The 20476-nt window shown below is 45.1% G+C and overlaps 1 protein-coding gene across 2 annotated transcripts in view; it reads left to right on the top strand.

Moving 5' to 3' along the window:
• The first annotated feature begins 2314 nt into the window (after positions 1-2314).
• Positions 2315-20476, top strand: part of ZC3H18 (zinc finger CCCH-type containing 18) — a 59815-nt gene continuing 41653 nt past the window's right edge. The window contains exons 1-3 of one of the 2 annotated variants that reach the window (XM_054710166.1): positions 2315-2549; positions 3719-3735; positions 10380-10978. In XM_054710166.1, the coding sequence (XP_054566141.1) occupies positions 10394-10978 (585 nt within the window). In that variant the 5' untranslated portion in view covers positions 2315-2549; positions 3719-3735; positions 10380-10393. The remainder of the gene's footprint in view (positions 2550-3718; positions 3736-10379; positions 10979-20476) is intronic. The other variant, XM_054710165.1, reaches the window with a different exon arrangement.

Raw genomic sequence — 20476 nt, 5'->3', positions numbered from 1 at the left:
ATTTTCTCCTAGTTCTGGAACTTGGAAGTCCAAGATCAGGATGCTGGCATGATTGGGTTCTGGTCAGAGCCCCCTTCTTGGCTTACAGACTCCACCTTCTTGTGTCCTCAAGGGAGAGACAGAGGAAGAGGAGTCTCCCTCTGATATATCTTCTTAGAGAGACTTCATCCTATATAATAAAAGCCTAATATGCAAATCGATCGAACAGTGGAACGACCGGTCGGCACAGGGCAGGGCCAGCGACTGGGCAGCACCAGGCCAGCCAAGGAGGATGTCAGCAGGCAGAGGGAGGGCACGGTGATCGGGGGCGGAGAGGGAGGGCGGCGGCGACTGGTGGTGGCAGAGGGGTGATGGAGGGTGGGGGCCAGACATCCCCTGAGGGCTCCTGGTCTGGGAGAGGGCACAGGCCAGGCTGAGGGACCAAGGGACCCCCCCTCCCAGAGTGCATGAATTTTCATGCACCAGGCCTCTAGTTTCTTTATATGGCTGAAAAATATCCCATTGAATGCATATACCACATTTTATTTACCCATCATCAGTTAATAGACATCTAGATTGTTTCTACTTTTGAGCTATTGTGAATAATGCTGCTATGAACAATTTCATACAAGTTTTTGTGTGCACATGTTTCATTTATCTTGGGTTAACTACCTAGAAGTGGCATTGATGAATCATATGGTAATTCTATGTTAATGCCCTCATTTCTTCCCTTGCTCCTTCATTCATTCATATAACCTGGGGCAAACATCTATGAGTTAATTCAATTACACTGTGGGCCAGACACTCATATTTGTGGGAGGAATAGTGGCAGGCTGCACCAAGGAAGTTTTCCTGGAGGATGAAGATGGGGTGAGGAAAGGTCTGCTCTGCTCACCATACCCCCAAACCCTGTTACCCCCAGAACCACCTATATAATTTGCAGGGTCTAGTGCAAAATGAAAACCTGGCCCTCTTCTTTAAAAAATGATTAAGAATTTTAAGGCAGAAAGGTTCTAGGTCAGTGGTCGGCAAACTCATTAGTCAACAGAGCCAAATATCAACAGTACAACAATTGAAATTTCTTTTGAGAGCCGAAAACCTACTTCTGTGCATGGGCCATGAAGTTTCAATCGCACTGTACGTGCTCGCCCGCACGTGGTAGTTTGTGGAAGAGCCACACTCAAGGGGCCAAAGAGCCGCATGTGGCTCATGAGCTGCAGTTTGCTGACCAGGGTTCTAGATGATTCTACCTGAGTGGTCTGGAGTGGGGGAAAATTGATGGAAGGGGGCCACCTATGTTCTACCAGGCTTCCAGAAGCCACCTGAAGTGGGGAGCCCTGGCTACCTGGAGTTTGCAGTCCTAAGACACAGAACTTGGGTCTGGGAGGCTGGGAACTGAACTTTAATCTCAACTTGAGGTCTTTGGTCCTGGAAGACTCTTGATGTTCTGGAAAGCTATAAAAAGATTCTTGATGTTGGAAAGCTGTAAAAGTACTCCAAATACCACATAATATCCTTCTGATCATGAAGAGGTTACATAGCGTTAAGCTGATCACATTTAAAAGACACAGAGCTGCTGAAACCAGTTTGGTTCAGTGGATAGAGCATCAGCCTGCGGACTGAAAGGTCCGGGGTTTGATTCCGGTAAAGGGCATGTACCTTGGTTGCGGGCACATCCCCAGTAGGAGGTGTGCAGGAGGCAGCTGATTTATGTTTCTCTCTCATAGATGTTTCTGGCTCTCTATCTCTCTCCCTTCCTCTCTGTAAAAAATCAATAAAATATATTTTAAAAAAAAGACAGAGCTATTTAATCTGACAGAAATAGTTTAAAATTTTAAGCTTTGATATTTGAACTCATCTCAAAAATGATTTTGTTAAAGTGGTTATATTTAATAGAGCATAAGCTATTTAGTACCGTTCTGGAAATACTTTAAAATGTTTATTCTTTGATATTTAACCTCAGTGTCTCAAAAATGATTACTTTTCGTTGGGTGCTTACCTCTAACAGAACGAAAGCTCTTTAATCTAACGGAAGCTGTTAAACTTCCAGGGCGAAACCACCCTCCCTGTGCAAAGGGTGCACCTCCCACCCAGTACGCAAATCCGCGGTCACGTGATCACGCGACTCCGTAAGCCCTCGGCCAGACTATGCGTCACGTGACCACGCGACTCCGCAAACCCTCCGGCAGACGTCGTCTGGCGGCCGCCACGCACGGGCTCCGACTCGCCCCCGGGGGCGGGGCCTCCTGAGGCGCTTGCGCAGTGAAGGGTTCGGGCGTCCGCCGCGCGGGGGCGAGGAGGCGCGGAGCGACCGCGCGGAGGCCGGAAGGAAGCGGGCGAAGGGCGGGGCAAGCGAGGGAAGCGAGGGAAACCCGCTTGCCCGTAGAACGACCGTCGCGGCCTGATGACGTCGCACAATGGCCGGCCCCCGCGGGTAGTGGAGCCCGTTTGTTCCGCTCGCGTCGCGCCTCAAGCCGGAGTCTGTAAGGAGCGGAAGGGCCGAGGGACGCTTTCCCCGCGCCGCCCCCTCCCCAGCGGAACCGTGGCCCCCTCCCTGTCCTCGCGCTGAGGTAGGTGGCGGGGCGGGTGGGCCGGCGGGAAGGAGGCCGAGACGGTCAGGCGGGGATCGTGGTGGCGGCGCGGAGCCCAGGCCCGGGGAATCCGCCGCCTCCGCCTCCGGGCAGCGCTCCGGACTGCCCCCCCCCCCCCACCCCCGGCCGAAGCGTGGCTCATGGACCCAGGGTAGAGGACGCTGAGACAGGCACGATCCCGCGTTCCGTCCGCGGCGAGCTGGCCCGGGGGGCCCTGGAACCCCTCCGAGCCCGAGCTCCCCGCGGCTGCCTCCGCGCCCGGCGGTGGGGTTGGTTCTCCGAAACCTGTCATTTCTCTTCCGGGACATTCGCGTGGCACATGTTTGTCGTCCACGAAGGTGGGGGGGAGCACGTAGGTTCTCCTTCCAGAGGCGGCTTTCCCGGACTGGGAATGGGCTCTTCGGGAACTTTGAGCTTTCCGAGCCTCCTGGAACTTGCTCTCAGCTTCCCAGTGTGCACAGATTGGAGGTATTTGGCTGTGCCCCGAGACGCACACTACTCTTCCTTGCCCCTTTGGTTTGGAGCTCAAAGAATGCCCGTCCTTGGTATAAACCAACTACAACTGCGATGCTGGAAGAACCTACTTCCAGGCTTGCTCCTGCTAAAACTTAAGTTTTCCTAAATACTTAATGACAGCCGAGTTTGCTGGGTAGAGTGGTTGATCATTTTAAATGATCTTGCCATTGAGTTTACCAGCAAACTCAATGGCAAGAGTAGATCAGTTGTCGCATCTCTTTGGGAAAAATAGAAGAGGGTGTTTGACGTGTCAAGTACTGTTTAGAGACATAGCAAGGGCTCTCATCATTTCTCCCTTGAGACTATCTCCACGTATATCCCTCGGAGTGGTCCTTGCCCAGAGCAGAGGTTGGGATTATGAGGGTGAGCCTGGATGCAGGCTGATTCCCACTTCCAAGCCCTGAGAAGGGATCTTTGCCTGAAAATTTTACAGTTTGATATGTGTGGAGCCCAGTCAGCTCTGGTAACCAAATGTGTCCCTAAAGCTAGAACTCCTCTCTGATTTGGGGTGGGAAATGCTCAAACTCTGTAAGAAAGCTCTGTGGACTCACTCCAGAGAGCAAACAGGTAAGCTGTGGCCTTGCTCATGTTTAAAATGTTTTTGGTTTTTTTCTTTTTTACTTTTTCAACAGCTACAGATCATTTAAAGGTAAGTGCTTCCTCCCTGAGTTTTTTTTTTTTTTTTTTTTTGGTGGTCAAGCTTAGTTTGGGGGTGGTGTTTTTCCACAACCTTGCCAGCCTTCCTTTAGATGTTGTATGTACATGATGTTATGAATCAGAATTTTAACCAGATGTACCAGAACTTAGGCATTCAAATAGGGACTCCTCTATTTAAAATTGTTAGCCTGAAAGGTTATGCTTGTATGTCATTGGTGCTCCTTTGCCAAAACCTCCCGTTTTGGTAGTAAAATAGGTAAGCCATATGAGGAAATATATCTTATTTAATAGTCACACCCCATGTTTGACCCAAAATTGTCTTACCTTGGTAACTCACCTCACTTACCAGACCAGGCTCTGAATGTCCTCCTGCAGTTTCTCAAAGTGACCCACCTTGAGAAAGGGAAGATTTGCTGCCACTGAGAGCTCCAGGAGAGGGTTCTGCAGGTTCTAAAGGTTCCTCAAAAGAGAAGTTCCCAAAGTGTTCTGTCCTTTAGCAGTGCCGTTGGAATTGGTGTGCAGCCTCCAGGGTGATTGCTGGGAAATGAGACAGCAGCTGCTATGCTTGAGTTCTGGTATAGTCTTCTAAAAATTAGGCTCTTATTTCAAATTTATTTCTGGAATGTAACAGGTAGTTTATCAAGTAAAGAGATTTTGTCATTCCTTCATTCAGCAAACATCACTCACCATCTGCCAAATGCAGTAGGCAGTGGAAACACGGTGATGAATACTTACTTGTTAATCTGTTCTCTAGGCAAGTTCACCATTTTATGGGTAAAAGGACAAAAGAATTAATTCTAAACTTTACCAAGAATCCTCTATTACAGGATGCTTGTGTGAGAACAAACAGTAAAATCTGTGTGCCTGGCAGTTAGTGAAGACGTGACCAGAGGACCCTCCATTTCATTGTCTACACTTAATAGGCCACATGGTTTTCCTAGCACCTGCCAGAGAGCATGCACTTAGTTTTTTGCCAAATTGAATTAATCTCAAATTAATTTAGGACACAGACGCCTAGAGAGATGGTTAACCTGCCCAGAGCAGACCGTGGAACACAGCCATCTTCTGACCCCCCGTGACTCTCCTCTTCATTGCAGCAAGGTTGACTTGGGTTGCTTCTAAATAACAGGGAGATAGATTCTTTGGCATATTTCTCTCTGCAAGATGTTCACCTGTGAGCAGCCTCAGATTATAAACTCCCAGGTGATCCCACAGGGCCTCCTAAGGTGACTAGATATCCCCATGTGCCTTGGACAGTCCCTGTTCATGCTTGTTTTAATTGTTAACAGTGCCTCCTATCAGTCTCAAACGTTGCAATTTAGACAGTAAATTACATGGGAGCTCTGCTACCAAGTGCCAGATGTTTGCTGAGTCCAGGGAATACAGAAGTGAGTGTGAGACTTTCCACTGAGGCACTTACAAGGGGGCCTTCCAACAGGCTTTGCAAACACATAGTCTCGATACAATGTGGTAAGTATGGATACATAACAGAATAATGTACAATATACTTAGGGCAAGAGTTCTTAATCGGGGGGTCATGGGTGGACCTCAGGAGGTTTTGAATTCCCTAAAGTGGATGATAAATTGTGTGTGTCCAGATTTTTCTAGGGAGGGAAGCTGACACTACATCTTATTCTCAAAGTAATCCTTGCTCCCAAAGGCTAAGCACCGCTGACATAAAGAGCACCGAGCCTTGCCTGATAGTAGCAGGTGCACTCAGGACTTTTGGCTTCTCCACCCCTGTCTGTTCGGTGCTGAGAACTACCTTTTGAGAGTTGGGAAGTTATCTTTGCACCCTTAGAATGTTGAAGTAATTTCCATAATTCAAACTGTGGAGGACGTTCCTATTTAGTTTAAGTATCTAAGATTCAAACTTCAGCCAAGTTTAAAATCACACAATGGTGTCATAGATTGGACCTCCATATGATCATCACTATTTTTTAACTAGTAGTCTGTATCAATATGTTAACTTTTACTTTTATATGAAAAGATGTGTTTTGGTTCAAGAAAGGCTAAGATAGGAGTATGGTTGGATCAGCACAAAACTTTAGAAGGGAGAAAAGAAAAGCAGGCAAAATCTACTGGTGCAGTAGAAGTCCACAGCTAATGCATGAGCTGTGTTCCAAAAAAGAATTTATAAAATCAGTTTGGAACTCAGGTCCCATTTTCCTATAGGAACAATGGCAAAAAAAATGGGGGTTAGTTCCCAGGCAGGGAGCCGAAGCTCATTTGCTGCAGAGTCTAGGGCTCTGGGACAGTACTTGCTTGAGGTGCAGCTCTAAGTTGCAGTCTTTGGATAGCCATTCAGTGGCTATGTAGCCTTGGTTTTCTTATCTATGAAGGGGACCATCACTTATTTGGAAGGTTGATGTGAGGAAATTGATCAAGCTCCTGACACAGAGTAGTGATCTCTCAGTGAACAGTGGTAGCTGTTGAATTTTTGCAGAAGTTATTTTTAAATAATATAGTCTTGCATTAAGTAGATTGTCAGGTATTTGCTGCATGAAATAGTGAATGAATTACTACTGAGTGTAAGAGACTGGAACTGAACCTGACAGGGGTGAAAGGAGTATGACTATTGGAAGTTGAGGATTGCCTTAACTCACCTTCACATTCAGTTTAAATTAAAACATGCTGGGCAGTCCTGGCTGGGTGGCTCAGTTGGAGTGTTGTCCCATATACAAAAAGTTTGGGAGTTCAATTCCTGGTCAGATTGCATACGGGAGTCCACCAATCGATTTTTCTCTCATGAGTGTTTCTCTCTCTCCCTTCCTCTCTAAAAAAAGAAAAAAAAATCAATTAAAAACATATCCTTGGGTGAGGATTAAGAAGAAGAAAAATGTGCTAGGCACATTATCAGTCTCATGTCATCTAATTGTTGCAATGGTCTTGTATAGTAGATACCGTTATCCCCATATTTGAGATGAAGAAACTGAGGTCTGTCTAGTTTACACAATTTTCCCCAAGATCCTTAAAGCTAGGAAGCAATAGAGTTGGGGGTTCAAGTTCTGCCTCAGAAGTGCACACTGTTTGCACTAGCCCATGTACCCCCAAAAGATACAGTATACCAAGAGATAAATATCCCATGTTACTTGCTCACTTCTTGGATTATTTGAAGTTTGGCCCTCTTTTTTTTTCTTTTTTTTTTCATTTCTTACTCTAATGTAAAAAGCAATTTGGATTGGATCTAATCAAACAATGAAACCAAAACAAACCAATTTGCACCTGGGCCCAGAAAGAGGGCTGTTATCAGGTTATGAGAGTTTGTGGCTGTGAACAGATAGTATGTTACAAGGCCAATCACAGGTTTGGGGTGGGAGGAGGTTCTGCGGAGTATTAGTTGTGTGATTTTTTTTAAAAAAACTAGTTTGAAAGGACATTCACTTTTGGTTGATTATGAGGTGGTGTTGTGTCAAGGTCGCCATTAGACTTTAAAGTATGAAAATCAGGATTTGGTTTCAAGTAGTTCAGTAATCAGTTTCATGTGACTGCCTGCCTACAAGGTACCAGGTGCTAGCTTAAGCAGCTGGGGAGATGAAAGTCCCTGCCCTTCTGTGAAGATTTCTTATATACAATGTAATAAAAAGTATGCAGAGATAGGCATAGGGCAGTGATCGGCAAACCGCGGCTCACGAGCCACATGCGGCTCTTTGGCCCCTTGAGTGTGGCTCTTCCACAAAATACCACGGCCTGGGCGAGTCTATTTTGAAGAAGTGGCGTTAGAAGAAGTTTAAGTTTAAAAAATTTGGCTCTCAAAAGAAAGTTCAGTCGTTGTACTGTTGATATTTGGCTCTGTTGACTAATGAGTTTGCCGAACACTGGCATAGGGTATCGTGCACAAAGGAAAATCTTATGTGTTTTATTAATATCATTAACCAAGGGACCAGCTGCCTGTTTGCCAATGGCCCTTGGCTGTAACCATCCGCATCCTCTGTCTAGAACAGTTAAGAGTATAGGGGCCTTTAACAGCCAGCCCTGTCCTTAGTAGCTTTCTCATCTTTGCTGATGCCCTGGACTATGGAAGTGTGCTATGTGCAATGACAGGCTCTGCCTGCACAAGGAGGCCGGGAAGTCATAGGAGTAGTCTTGAATTTTCATTTTCAGCAGAATATATCATACAAGGAATAACTTTTTAATAATTTTCCCAAAGTTCTACCTCCGGGTAGTGTAGTTTGAAGACTAAAAATTGAATCATTTTCAAAACTATATATTTAAATGACGGGATGAATTGATTGGTTCATAAATTTCTCTTATTGCTAACCACTTAATTTATTTAAAGTGATGAATTATAAGTGATTTGTCCTGATGTGTGCTAAATTATAATAATTTACATTATCAGCCCAAAGGGGGGAAAAAGAGGGGAGTATCTGTAATACTCTCGACAATAGATTTTTTTAAAAAAGCAGTAGAAGATTTTCCTGATAAATGCAAAAAAAAATAAAAATAGCCCCTAGAAAAACAACTGTAGGTATAGTTATGTAATTACATAAAATAATTACATATTGAATTATGTGTGTACTAGAGGCCCGGTGCATGAAATTTGTGTGCTTGCGGGGGAGGTCCCTCAGCCTGGCCTGTGCCCTCTTGCAGTCCGGGAGCCCTGGGGGGATGTCCAACAGATGGCTTAGTGGGGCCTAACCGTCAGTTGGACATCCCTAGCATTGCCACGGAGGCGGGAGAGGCTCCCACCACTGCCACTGTGCTCACCAGCCTTGAGCCCGGCTTCTGGCTGAGTGGCGCTCCCCCTGTAGGAGTGGACTGACCACCAGGGGCAGCTCCTGCATTGAGTGTCTGCCCCCTGGTGGTCAGCACGCATCATAGTGACCGGTCATTCCACCATTTGGTAATTTGCATATTAGCCTTTTATTATGTAGGATGTTTCCAGATCTTGCTGAGATGTCAGGCAGCATGGCTGTGACATACATTATTTTTTTATTGACTTCAGAGATGAAGGGGGAGAGAGAGAGAGACAATCATTGATCTGCTGCCTCCTGCATGTCCCACATTGGGGATTGAGCCTGCAACCCAGGCATGTTCCTTGTCTGGGAATCAAACCATGATCTCCTGGTTCATAGGTTGACACTCAACCACTGAGCCACGCAGGCTGGGCCATACATTATTTTAAATTAAAAATTTGAATAATCAAGTGACCATTTAACCTTTCACTATTACTAATATTTCAAACTAACTCAGTGGTGGTGACTTGCTACACCTTTCATTGGTGAATGGTGTTTGCTTGTAGACTGTTCGGTTTTGGTGTCATGTACTCACAATCTTACTCCACCTTGTACAATCTGTGTTTAAAACAAATGGAACAGCCCGGCAGTATGGCTCAGCAGTTGAGCATCAATCCAGGAACCAAGAAATTGCTGGTTTGATTCCCAGTCAGGGCACTTTCCCAGGTTGTGGGCTTGATCCCCATTAGGGGGTGTGCAGGAGGCAGCTGATTGATGACATTCTTCTCTCATCAATGTTTCTCTCCCTCTTCCTCTCTCTCAATAAAAATGTTTTAACAAAAATGGAACAATGTACTGTCTTTGCACACTGAAGTGGGAAAACCAGAAAATATTCACTTTGTAATTAAATCTATGTTAGTAAAATAGAAATGAAATTTAAAAATGACATGTTGGTCTTTTTACAGAAACTACAGTTGACCCTTGAACAACTTTAGGGTTGGGATGCTGACCTCCTGAGCAGTCTAAAAGCAGTGATGGGATAACGACAGTCAGCCTTTTATATGCCCAGAATCCCAACCGCAGAGTTAATCCCTGAACAATGTGGGTTTGAACTCCATGGGCCAATTGAAAAAACCCACATATAAGTAGACCCCTGCAGTTCAAAACCATGTTATTCAAGAGTCAACTGTACGTAAATACATAAAATGTTCTGCCAGAGTTCTTTTTCAAAACATCTGTATTAGAACAGTGGTCTTTACTTTCCTGTGAGAATCACAGGGTACATGAATGCCTTCTTCCGGGGCTTCCATTGGCAGCTCCAACATATAGGTCTGGTGAGGCCCAAGGTCATGCCAAGTGTATCTATCTGATAAGGAAATCAAGGCCATATTTAGAGACTTGCATTTAGGAGCAGAAGACAGCCTACAACCTGGGGACTCTTAAAGATAAGCCTGGTTTCTGTTATAGACCCTTCAGGATGACTCCAGAAAAAATGGTTAGATGCATGTCTTCAACTTCGCTGCCTTATTCCATAATGTACATTTTCCTGAATTTCATCAGCACTCTAAGAATCCAAAAGGCTATCCCCTTGCAATGCATATCTTATCACTCATTTTCTATACTTTCTATTAACTGTTTGAGTTGCACTAGTGAGAAGAGGTACACCAGGTGCCTTCCTGCCAGATTGCTGCAGATGTGAGGTACTTAGCACACAGCTTAGCAAGCAGAGTTCATCCTCGTGAAGATGCTGTGTGTGGTAGAACAGCTAACAGTAGTGATCTGTGAAGTGGGAACTGGGATTTGGAGGAGTTATGCAGGACCAAGCAAAATGCAGATCCTGTTACCCCCCCTGGAGGTCAGGAGTAAGTGTGGGGCCAGGAAAACCAGGGCAAGAGTCACTTTACATTTTCATAAATGATATAAATTCATGTTCTCTCCCCCCCCCCCCCCCATCTCTCAGAACTGTGCGTACCGATGGATGTGGCTGAGAGCCCTGAACGGGACCCTCGCTCTCCAGAGGACGAAGAAGAGGAGCATCAAGGGCTCTCGGATGATGACATTCTGAGAGAAAGTGGGTCTGATCAGGATTTGGACAAAGCTGCAGGGAGGGCTTCTGATTTGGAGGATGAGGAAAATGCTGTCCTGGGACTGAGCCAGGAGGAAGAGGAAAGCCGCTCTGATGAGGAGGATCAGGACCAGGACTCTGAGCCTCAGGAGCTGAACAGAGGCCCTACGAGCCCCCCTCACGCAGAAGAAGGAGATGGGGGCGAGGAAGACCGCACAAGTGACCTGAGGGACGAGGCCTCCTCGGTCACCAGGGAACTGGACGAGCATGAGTTAGACTATGATGAGGAGGTCCCCGAAGAGCCAGCCCCCGCTGGGCAGGAGGACGAAGCAGAGAAGGCTGGGGCAGAGGATGATGAGGAGAAGGGAGAAGGAGCTCCCGAGGAGGAGGGAAAGGCCGATGTCCACAGTGTGGAAGAAAAGGAGCCCCTGGAGGCTGCCAAGGAGAAAAAAAAAGAGGATGACGATGGAGAGATTGATGATGGGGAGATTGACGTGAGTATTCCTGGGGTGCAAATGCATGTAGATAGAGCCCAGAAGGACTTCTTGCCACCAGCCACACCTTGGCTTGGTGCCAGGAGGAGAGCTCTTCATAGGATTAACTTAGCCTCATTTCAGAACAAGGAGGTGGGATGGAGGAGTGCAGGAAAATGAGAGGATTGTCTAGGAGCAGTCGCCATGGTAATTAGGAAGTGCTAAATTCAAAGAGAAGTGGTCTAGATTCAGAAAACTTCTGCCAGTTGGTAGCTGGCAGAATTTCCATGGACCCTCACTCATCTATCTGGTGCTATTGTATTAGAATGCCTGGTCCAAATTTTTTAAGTTTGGGTTTTTTTTTAATTATTACTTATTTCAGAGAGGAAGGGAGAGGGAGAGAGAGATAGAAACATTAATGATGAGAGAGTATCATTGATTGACTGCCTTCTGCACCTCTCCCCGCAACTAGGGATCAAGCCCGCAACCCAGGCATGTGCCCTTGACCGGAATCGAACCCAGGACCCTTCAGTCCGTAGGCTGACTCTCTATCCACTGAGCCAAATCAGCCAGGGCAGTTTTGGATTTTTTTTTTTTTTTTTAAACAAGTGAAGAGATAATTTCTCCTTTTATCTTTGCTATCTTTAAATCCTAGTTGAGTTGACATTCTACCAGAACCATCATGAATCTGCAGTCCTAATCAGGTTCTTGAGACTAATGAAAAGACTCGAGAGGCTTTCTTCCAGTTTTGTCTATTTAGGCATTTTTATCTTTGTCCCACAGTTTGTCCTCTGGTGAGGGTCCCAGCTGGGCCAAATAAAACCCTCGGGACTGGATAAAATGGGGTTCTATGCCAGAACACCTCAGGTTTTGATCAGGCTATCACACATTCTTATAATTTCTTTAAATAATCTGGCTTTCAGGTTGAGGAAAAGGTAAGATTGGTAATATATCTTAGATATGGGTAGTTTGGAGTTTTATTACAGATAATCCTTTTGAAAGAATTTTAATCATGATCTTTAAGAAGTTGAGTTTTGGGGCAAAGAGCCTGAAGTCCTGAATAATGATTTTACTCCAAGGAGTTGAGAGAGGGACAGAGCAAATTGAAATAATCCAGAGTTTTTAAAGTTCCCCAGGGAAGGAAATTCTGCTTATCTGAGAGTCATCACAGTTAAAGGTGTGTAGAATATCTCTCAGAAATGTTTTGGGTTGGGAGGGAAAATGTTACTAGTTAAATACTTAATCACAGGTTTACTGTAAGTACCACACTTCTCTAATAGCGGGTGGTGGCGACCATGGTGTGCTTAGTGAATTTGTAGGGTTTTAGACATTGCTTATCTGACTTTAGTTCATAAGAACAGAACTTTACAGGGCATGTGTGGGGTTATAAGCTTAGAATTTTAGATTTTTTATTTTTTTATTTTTTTTAAAATATATTTTATTGATTTTTTACAGAGAGGAAGAGAGAGGGATAGAGAGTTAGAAACATCGATGAGAGAGAAACATCGATCAGCTGCCTCTTGCACACCCCCTACTGGGGATGTGCCCGCAACCAAGGTACATGCCCTTGACCGGAATCGAACCTGGGACCCTTGAGTCCGCAGGCCAATGCTCTATCCACTGAGCCAAACCGGTTTCGGCGTAGATTTTTTTTTTTATCATAACTGTGATCTCTTGGGTTAATAATAATCTTTTTTTTTTTTTAATATATTTTATTGACTTTTTACAGAGAGGGATAGAGAGTTAGAAACATCGATGAGAGAGATACATCGATCAGCTGCCTCCTGCACAGGCCCCACTAGGGATGTGCCCGCAACCAAGGTACATGCCCTTGACCGGAATCGAACCCGGGACCTTTCAGTCCACAGGCTGACGCTCTATCCACTGAGCCAAACCGGCCTCGGCAATAATCTTTGTTTAATATATTTTATTTTCATCTTCACCCGAGGACATGGTCACTGATTTTTAGAGAGAGAGGAAGGGAGAGAGAAACATGGATTCAGCTGCCTCCCTCACATGCCCCAACAGAATATTGAACCCACAACCCAGGTATGTGCCCTTGGCTGGGAATATAACCCACAGTTCTTTGGTGTACAGGACAATGTTCCAACTAACTGAACCACCTGGCCAGGGTTATCTTATTTAAAAGGGTGTTGTTGGAACATTATCATGCAGGTTCCCTTAGGTCTTCCCAGGTATGCTTCCCTTCCACTTTGGAAAAATTCAGCTCTGTCACAGGGTTGGCAAAGGGAAACATGGTGTCATGACACTCGAGTTAATCAATTTGAATGAAATTTTGACCAGAAAATGGTCATTGGTTGAGATTGCTTGTGAACGTGGTGTTTTAGCCACTAGGGAATGTTGGAGAGCTCCAGATTATGGCCTAAGGGTTCTGGACAGTTCATTTCCTGTTAAGAGAGGACCAGTCATGAACTCACCTTGCTTCAACTGTTGAATAAATCCTTTTTTCTTAATCTTTATTGTTGAGATTATTACAGATGTCCCTCTTTTTCCCCCCCATTGCCCCCATCCACCCGGTTCCTGCCCCAGGCCTTCGCCACCCTATTGTCTGTGTCCATAAGTAATGCATATTTATATATATAAAAGCCTAAGTGACCTTAATGACCGGTCGACCAAACAACCAGTTGACTGGTCTCTATAATGCACACTGACCACTAGGGGTCAGACGCTCAACGCAGGAGCTGCTCCCTGGTGGTTAGTGCTCTCCCACAGCCAACCTCCCACAGCCCGCTAACCTCCCTGCAGCCCCTCCCCCCAGCTGGCCGGCCCTAATTGGCCCCAATTGGGACTGGGTGAGATGGCCCAGATTGGTTCCAATCTCTGGCCAGGCCAAGGGACCCCACTCATGCATGAATTCATGCACCGGGCCTCTAGTATGCATATAAGATCTTTGTTTAATCTCTTCCTGCCCACCACTCCCCTTCCCTCTGAGAATCATCAGTCTGTTCCATTTCCATGCCTCTGATTCTATTTTATTCATCAGTTTATTCTGTTCATTAGATTTCTTATTCAATTATTTTGATTTTTAGATTCAGTTGTTGATAGATATGTATTACTTGCCATTTTATTCATATTTTTTATCTTTTTTTTTTCCCTTCTTCCTCTTTTTAAAGAATACCCTTTAACATTTCCTGTAATAGTGGTTTGGTGGTGATGAACTCCTTTAGCTTTTTCTTGTCTGTGAAGCTCTTTATCTGAACTTCCATTCTAAATGATAGCTTTGCTGGGTAGAGTAATCTTGGTTGTAGATCTTGCTGTTCATCACTTTGAATATTTCTTGCCACTTCCTTCTGGTCTGCATAGTTTCTGTTGAAAAATCAGCTGACAGTTGGATGAGCATTCCCTTGTATGTAACCAACTACTTTTCTCTTGCTGCTTTTAAGATTCTCTCTTTGTCTTTAGCCCTTGGCATTTTAATTATGACATGTCTTGGCATGGTCCTCTTTGAGTTCCTCTTCTTTGGGACTCTCTGCCCTTCCTGGACTTGTAATTGTAAGTCTATTTCTTTCACCAGGTAGGGGAAGTTTTCTGTCATTATTTCTTCAGATAGGTTTTCAATATCTTGGTTTCTCTCTTCTTCTTACACCCCATAATGTGAATGTTGGTATGTTTGAAGTTGTCCCAGAGGCTCCTTACACTATCTTCATATTTTTGGGTTTTTTTTTTCTTTTTGCTTTTCTGGTTGGGTGTTCTTTGCTTACTCGTATTTCAAATCACTGATTTGATTTTCAGAATCCTCTAGTCTACTGTTGAATCTCTGTAAATTATTCTTTATTTCAGTCATTGTATGCTTAATTTCTTTTCCTTTTTTTTTTTTTTTTTGGAGGTTTCTAGAAGATTCTTGAGTAACCTTATAACCGTGGTTTTGAACTCTATATCCAGTAATTTGCTTTCTTCCACTTCTTTCACTTGTGACATGTTTCTTTGTCTCCGAATTTTGGCTGCTTCCCTGTGTTTGTTTCTGTGTATTAGGTAAAGCTGCTGTGTCCCCTTGAGTTGGTAGAGTGGCCTTGTGTAGTAGGTTTTCTATAGGGCCCAGTGGCTTAGCCTCCCCAGTCACCTGAGCTGGGAGCTCTAGGTGCACCCCTTTGTGGGCTGTGAGCACAGTCTTGTAGTTGAGGCTTGATTGCTCTTGGTGTCACTGGGAGGAATTGACCTCCAGGCCAATTTGCTGAGAGGATCAGCTGCGACTACAGTGGGAGAGCTCTTGTGCAGGAGACACTTCTGTGGAGCAGGACTTGCTTCAGTGGGGCTTTGGTGCTCACTGAGTCTGCCCCTTGAGTGTGTTGCTTATGGATGCGTAGAGTTGTAATTTGGTATGGTTTGGTACTAACCGCTGGGTACACGGATTCTTGGGTTTCCAGGGAGGTACAAAATCAGCTCCTTGACCCAGCTGCAGCTTGAGAGATTTTAGCCTGGGTGACTAAAATCCATTCATATGCAAAGCCGCTGCACACAGCTTGGGTGGGGTTGTAAATTGGATGAGGCAGGGTCTTAGGGAATCAGCAGGGTGGAAAAAACAGAAATAGTTGCCTGTCAACTCTGTGACTGGGCAAGTCCCAGCATAGGAACAATGATCCCTGTGAGCACCTCTGTCTAGGAGAAGGCCGACCCGGAGTTCCTGCCCCAATGCCAGACAATCCAATCCTCCTCTTATGTGTCTGTGTTCCCCAGAGCCTCACCCTGGTGCTGGAGCTCAGAGGAAGCAGGACTTTGAAAGTTTAGTTTATGGTGCCAGCCTTTTTAAGAGGAACAGCTGGGTCTCCAGCAGCCTCTGTGTCACTGAGCCTCAATCCACACTGGTTTTTACAGCCCGAAGTTGTTCTGCTCATAGGGACTTCTTTTCCCATTGCTGGGACCCCTTGCTCCTTTGGGTGGCCTCCCTCCACAGAAAAGATCTCCCTCCCAACTAAAAAAGCTGCACATGTGGGTGTCAGAATCCCATTCCACCCCTCCGCACCTCTACCAGTCTCCACGTGCTTCCTTCTTTACTTCTCTAGTTTTAGGACTTCCATTCAGCCAGCTTTCCAGCAGTTCTGGATGATGGTTCTGTATTTTAGTTGTAATTTTGATGTGGTTATGGGAGGCAGCGAGTACAGGTGTTTACCTACACCACCATCTTGTCCTTCTGAGTAAGTCTTAAAAGGAAATTTATCTACTCTTCTGTCTTTCCATGGCCGTATGGGGTCAAGTGTCTCCCTGTCGGTCCCAGGGGACTTTGGCGTCATCCCACCAATGGGCTTTTCCACTGCACTTAGATGTGGTGGTGTGGGACATTGAGTTGAATTGAGCTGTCCCTGGAAAACACCCATCCTCTGGAGATTTGTTTGTTTCCCCTAGAAACAGCATGTGAGATAAAAATTCAGTTTGGTTTCTTACCCCCTCAGACCCCATGGTTGATGGATTGGTTTGGCTTGTTTTGCCCTGAATGACACCCTCTCGTCAGGGGCCCTACACGTGGAAATAGTCTGCTGCTGAGGAGACCTCAAGAACATAGTTTCTTTCAGCCGCAGGAGGCGGTTTCCTTCCCACACCCCAGTCGGTGCCTCCTACTCAAGTCACCCCTGCAGGTCTGTTTTCTTGGACACAGCGCCAGTAGGCCCTACTGTCTGCCAGCCTTGCCCCAATGCACTGGGGATAATGACAGGTTAGAGCAGAGTCTTCCTCCAACTCAGGGATAGGCAGACCTCACCAGGGGGAGGCACTGGTAACTTGGGCCCTCACAGCAGCACACCTGGCCTGCAGTTGCCCAGCTTCTTTCTGGGATCCTCCTGATTCTTTAAGTGTTGGTGTAAATGTCACCTCCTTAACATAGGCTCTATCTCCTGCCCCTGCCTCTCTGTTGCACCTGGCACCTTTGTTGTACTGCCACAGTTAAATTAACTGGGTCATCAGTATGTTTGTTCCTTTCACTTCCCACCTCTCTCTTCCCACCTCCAGGAACACAGTTCCCTACTTCTGGGACCTACTGGGGTGGCTTCCTCAGTATCCCCGGGACCTGGCACATTGTAGGCAGCCAATAACTGCCTTCTGAGCAAATAGAGAAACCTGTTGCTTAGGGGTACGTTTAGTTTGAGTGCCATTGAGATGCGGAGTGGCAGAGGACAAAAGGTTTACACTGGAGAGCCATTTCCATAGAGAGGGCTTAAGTGCTGGTTGTGGCTGACCAGCACCAGCCCTAACCACCATTGGGAAACCCAGTGTTAGACACCTACCAGCTTGTACATCAGAATGACTGTTGCTGATTCGTTTTTCCTGCTCTCTTTCTGCCAGTTCTAATCCTTCATTTCCTGTCGATCTCTGCTTGAGTGTGTGCCCTGTGTCCCTACTAAGCACACTATCCTCTTTCTTTCCCAAGATGCCCTGTCCCCAGCCCCAGCTACATTTCTCTGACGGAGCAGGGAACAAAGGTGTGTACCTGGGTCCATGAACAGCCTACTTCTGGCAGGCCTTTGGTCTGGTCCCCTTACATTTTAAATCCCTACTAAAAGTAACTTCCGGTCCTAATGGAAACTATACATTACAGAGGGCTTTTTCCTGGTGGCTTTCAAGCACAGCTCTGCTATCAGGGTGAACCACCCATGTTCCCTCCCCCTGGCCAGGCTGGCCGGACCCACCCATGCACGAAATCATGCACCGGGCCTCTAATACACACACACACACACACACACACACACACACACACACACACACACACACTGAGTGGCCAGATTATTATGCGTTCAGAGATCATAATAATCTGGGCACTCAGTGTATACTGTCTTTACAAAAGGTCCTCCTCAGCTTACCCTCATGGCTGAAGATTTATTGTCTGCAAGGCCCACTTCTTTCAGGTGGTACATTCCCTGTATTCACTCCTCCAATTCACTTAAGTGAGGGTAGCATCAGTCCCCTCGCCAAAGCCTAGGAAGCCTGCACAACATTTCAGAAGAGCCCATGCAGTGTCTGCCACCTGAAGGCCTGGTCAGCACAGCAACATGAGTAAGCACAGGCCATAGGCCTTCCTCTTGGCCAGGAGAGCCCAGGAGTTTGAGAATGAAAAGGTTTCCTTACTCCTCACAGCGACTGTTCGGGTGCTGCTTCAGACCACGCTATATCACCTTGCTAAAATCAAAACATTTTGAATTCCCAAAACATCTGGCTGTGACGTTTTGGGGTAAGGGATTATAGACCTGTATTGTTACCCCATTTTACAGAAGCAAGATCCAGGGTGTAAGGAGATTATGAGTGACAGTGTCAAGGTGGTGCTAAGTCTCTGTTCTGGTGCGTGTGTTCATATGCCAAGTCTGCTTCTCCGCACAGCAGTGCCATGTGGTGACCATGTCCTTGTCTTCCATTGCTATGGGAGCTGCCCTGTTGGAAGCAAGTTCTTACATGAGTAATATATAGGCTTTTTTTTTTAAAGGAAAATAAAAACCTGTTCGAAGAAGAAAGCAAAAACAACTTATGCTACCATTGCTTAGAGATAATTGTATTTTGGCACATTGTCTCTGAGGTATTTTTCCATTAAAATAGTGATTGCTGATTAAGTGCGCACTGTTCATGTTTTACATAAGGCAACTCTCTGAATGCAGCCCTGTTCTTCTAGAGGAAACCATAGCTCAATGTGGAGGGATGTGTCCACAGCCGTACCATCAGAATTTGAACTCAGGCCTTTCATCCAGTCATACGTAATTTATAAAGGCATTAAAGTTGAGTGTGCCCTGTGCATATTGACCCTGAGAAAGTGCTGATGGAGGTATGCCAATGAGCCGTGGAAGTTCCTTAGATTTGTAAACTGTAGAGGGCTTTGCACATTCCCCCAACTTAGATATCTGTACCATTTTAGCCATTGGGGGTGATGTTTGCTGAGAACTTCACAGGCACTGTCCTTCTCATTGACCCACCAGTTTGCTTCTAGCTGGACCACTAAGACCTCTCCTTTGTCCTCTGCTATCTGCTGCCTCTGCTCTAGGTCACATGATCAGGAGACCTGAAGCAATTCCCAGACATTACTTGACGTAACAGCCCTCAAACAACTGAACATTGTGAGTTTGTCTGTAGAGATCCCTTTCTTGAGTTGTATTTACATGAAACTCTATAAGATTTAAGAACTCGTTTTAATCATCTATCACTTGAAAAAGTCATGTAAAATGAATGGTTGGTTGAAAATTCAGGATATTATATTGCTGAGTGATTTATTGATTGTTTTTTGTTTTTTAATGAAAGTAGAGACCATAAACTTAGCAAACCAGTGTGTACAGCCCTTTGTTTATCCTGGCAGGTGTGGGGATTAAATGGCAGTGTTCTCTGTTCATTGGTTTGACATTATATTGTGTGCTTTACTATGCATTTCTAGGTCTGTTTACTGATAGTTTTTAGAAGCTGCATATACTCCTTATGGTTCATGTGACTGCTTACCAATCTTAAGTTGGGTAGGTGGTTCTTCTTTTCGCTCTTGCAAATATTGAAAGTAACGCCTTTGCAGAAACACATACCTCTTTAAATCTGATCTAGTATACTGCTGTGATCCTGACTTTGAAAAACTATTTTTCTATACTCATTATTTCACTTCCATGCATTAATTTCTAGCTGAAGCAGGAAGATTTTAATGGGTTCTAACCTATCAAAAGAGCTTTGCATTTTTAATGAGAATGGAGAGAATCTTCTTTAAACTTAGATTTGAGTTCATGTGAAATACCACATTGAGGCTTTAGAATACTAATCATTACTATGAGAAAATAATAAGAAGCAAATATTAAGACTTAAATCATTCTGGGGTTGGAGAAGATGGGGAGATGTTCAGAGGGCACGAACTTTCAATTACTGTATAAGGTGAATTCTAGGAACCTTAAAAAAGTGAATGTGAATAAATTTAATCTTTCAAAAAAATCATTCTGTTGGCTTTCTTATGGGATATAACAGGTAGCTGTTCTTTTTGTTACAAGATGCTTTTTAATAACTCAAGATTTTCAAGGCAGAAATTATATATCTATTATTTAAGCTTTAAAAATAGTCATCATAGCCATGGCCGGTTTGGCTCTGTGGATAGAGCATCAACCTGTGGACAGAAGGGTCCCAGGTTCAATTCTGGTCAAGGGCACATACCTGGGTTGTGGGCTCAATCCCAAGTTGGGGGCATGAGGGAGGCAGCCAGTCAATGATTCTCTTATTATTGACATTTCTCTCTCTCTTTCCCTCTCCCTTCCTCTCTAAAATAAATTTAAAAATTTTTTTTTAAATAGTCATAAATCCAGGGTTTGACTTTAGCATTTCTGCATTCAATAAATACATTCCATTTAATATGAGCCCAGCACTGTGCTTGGACCAGCAACACATAGTAAGCAGACAGGCACAGTCCTGACTGGTAGAGCCTCCAGCTCTGTTGGGCAGGTCATGGTGGTGGTGACCAGTGCTACAGGAGGGGGCTGTGGGGACCCATTGTGAAGGGAGATGGGTTCCCGAGGAAGGGGACTCAAGCTGCAATCTGAAAGTAATGTGTGTGAAGAGAGGAGGGAA

This window comes from Eptesicus fuscus, chromosome 21 (genome assembly GCF_027574615.1).
Source record: "Eptesicus fuscus isolate TK198812 chromosome 21, DD_ASM_mEF_20220401, whole genome shotgun sequence".
Classification (NCBI taxonomy): domain Eukaryota; kingdom Metazoa; phylum Chordata; class Mammalia; order Chiroptera; family Vespertilionidae; genus Eptesicus; species Eptesicus fuscus.
This window is presented reverse-complemented; position numbering and strand designations above follow the sequence as displayed.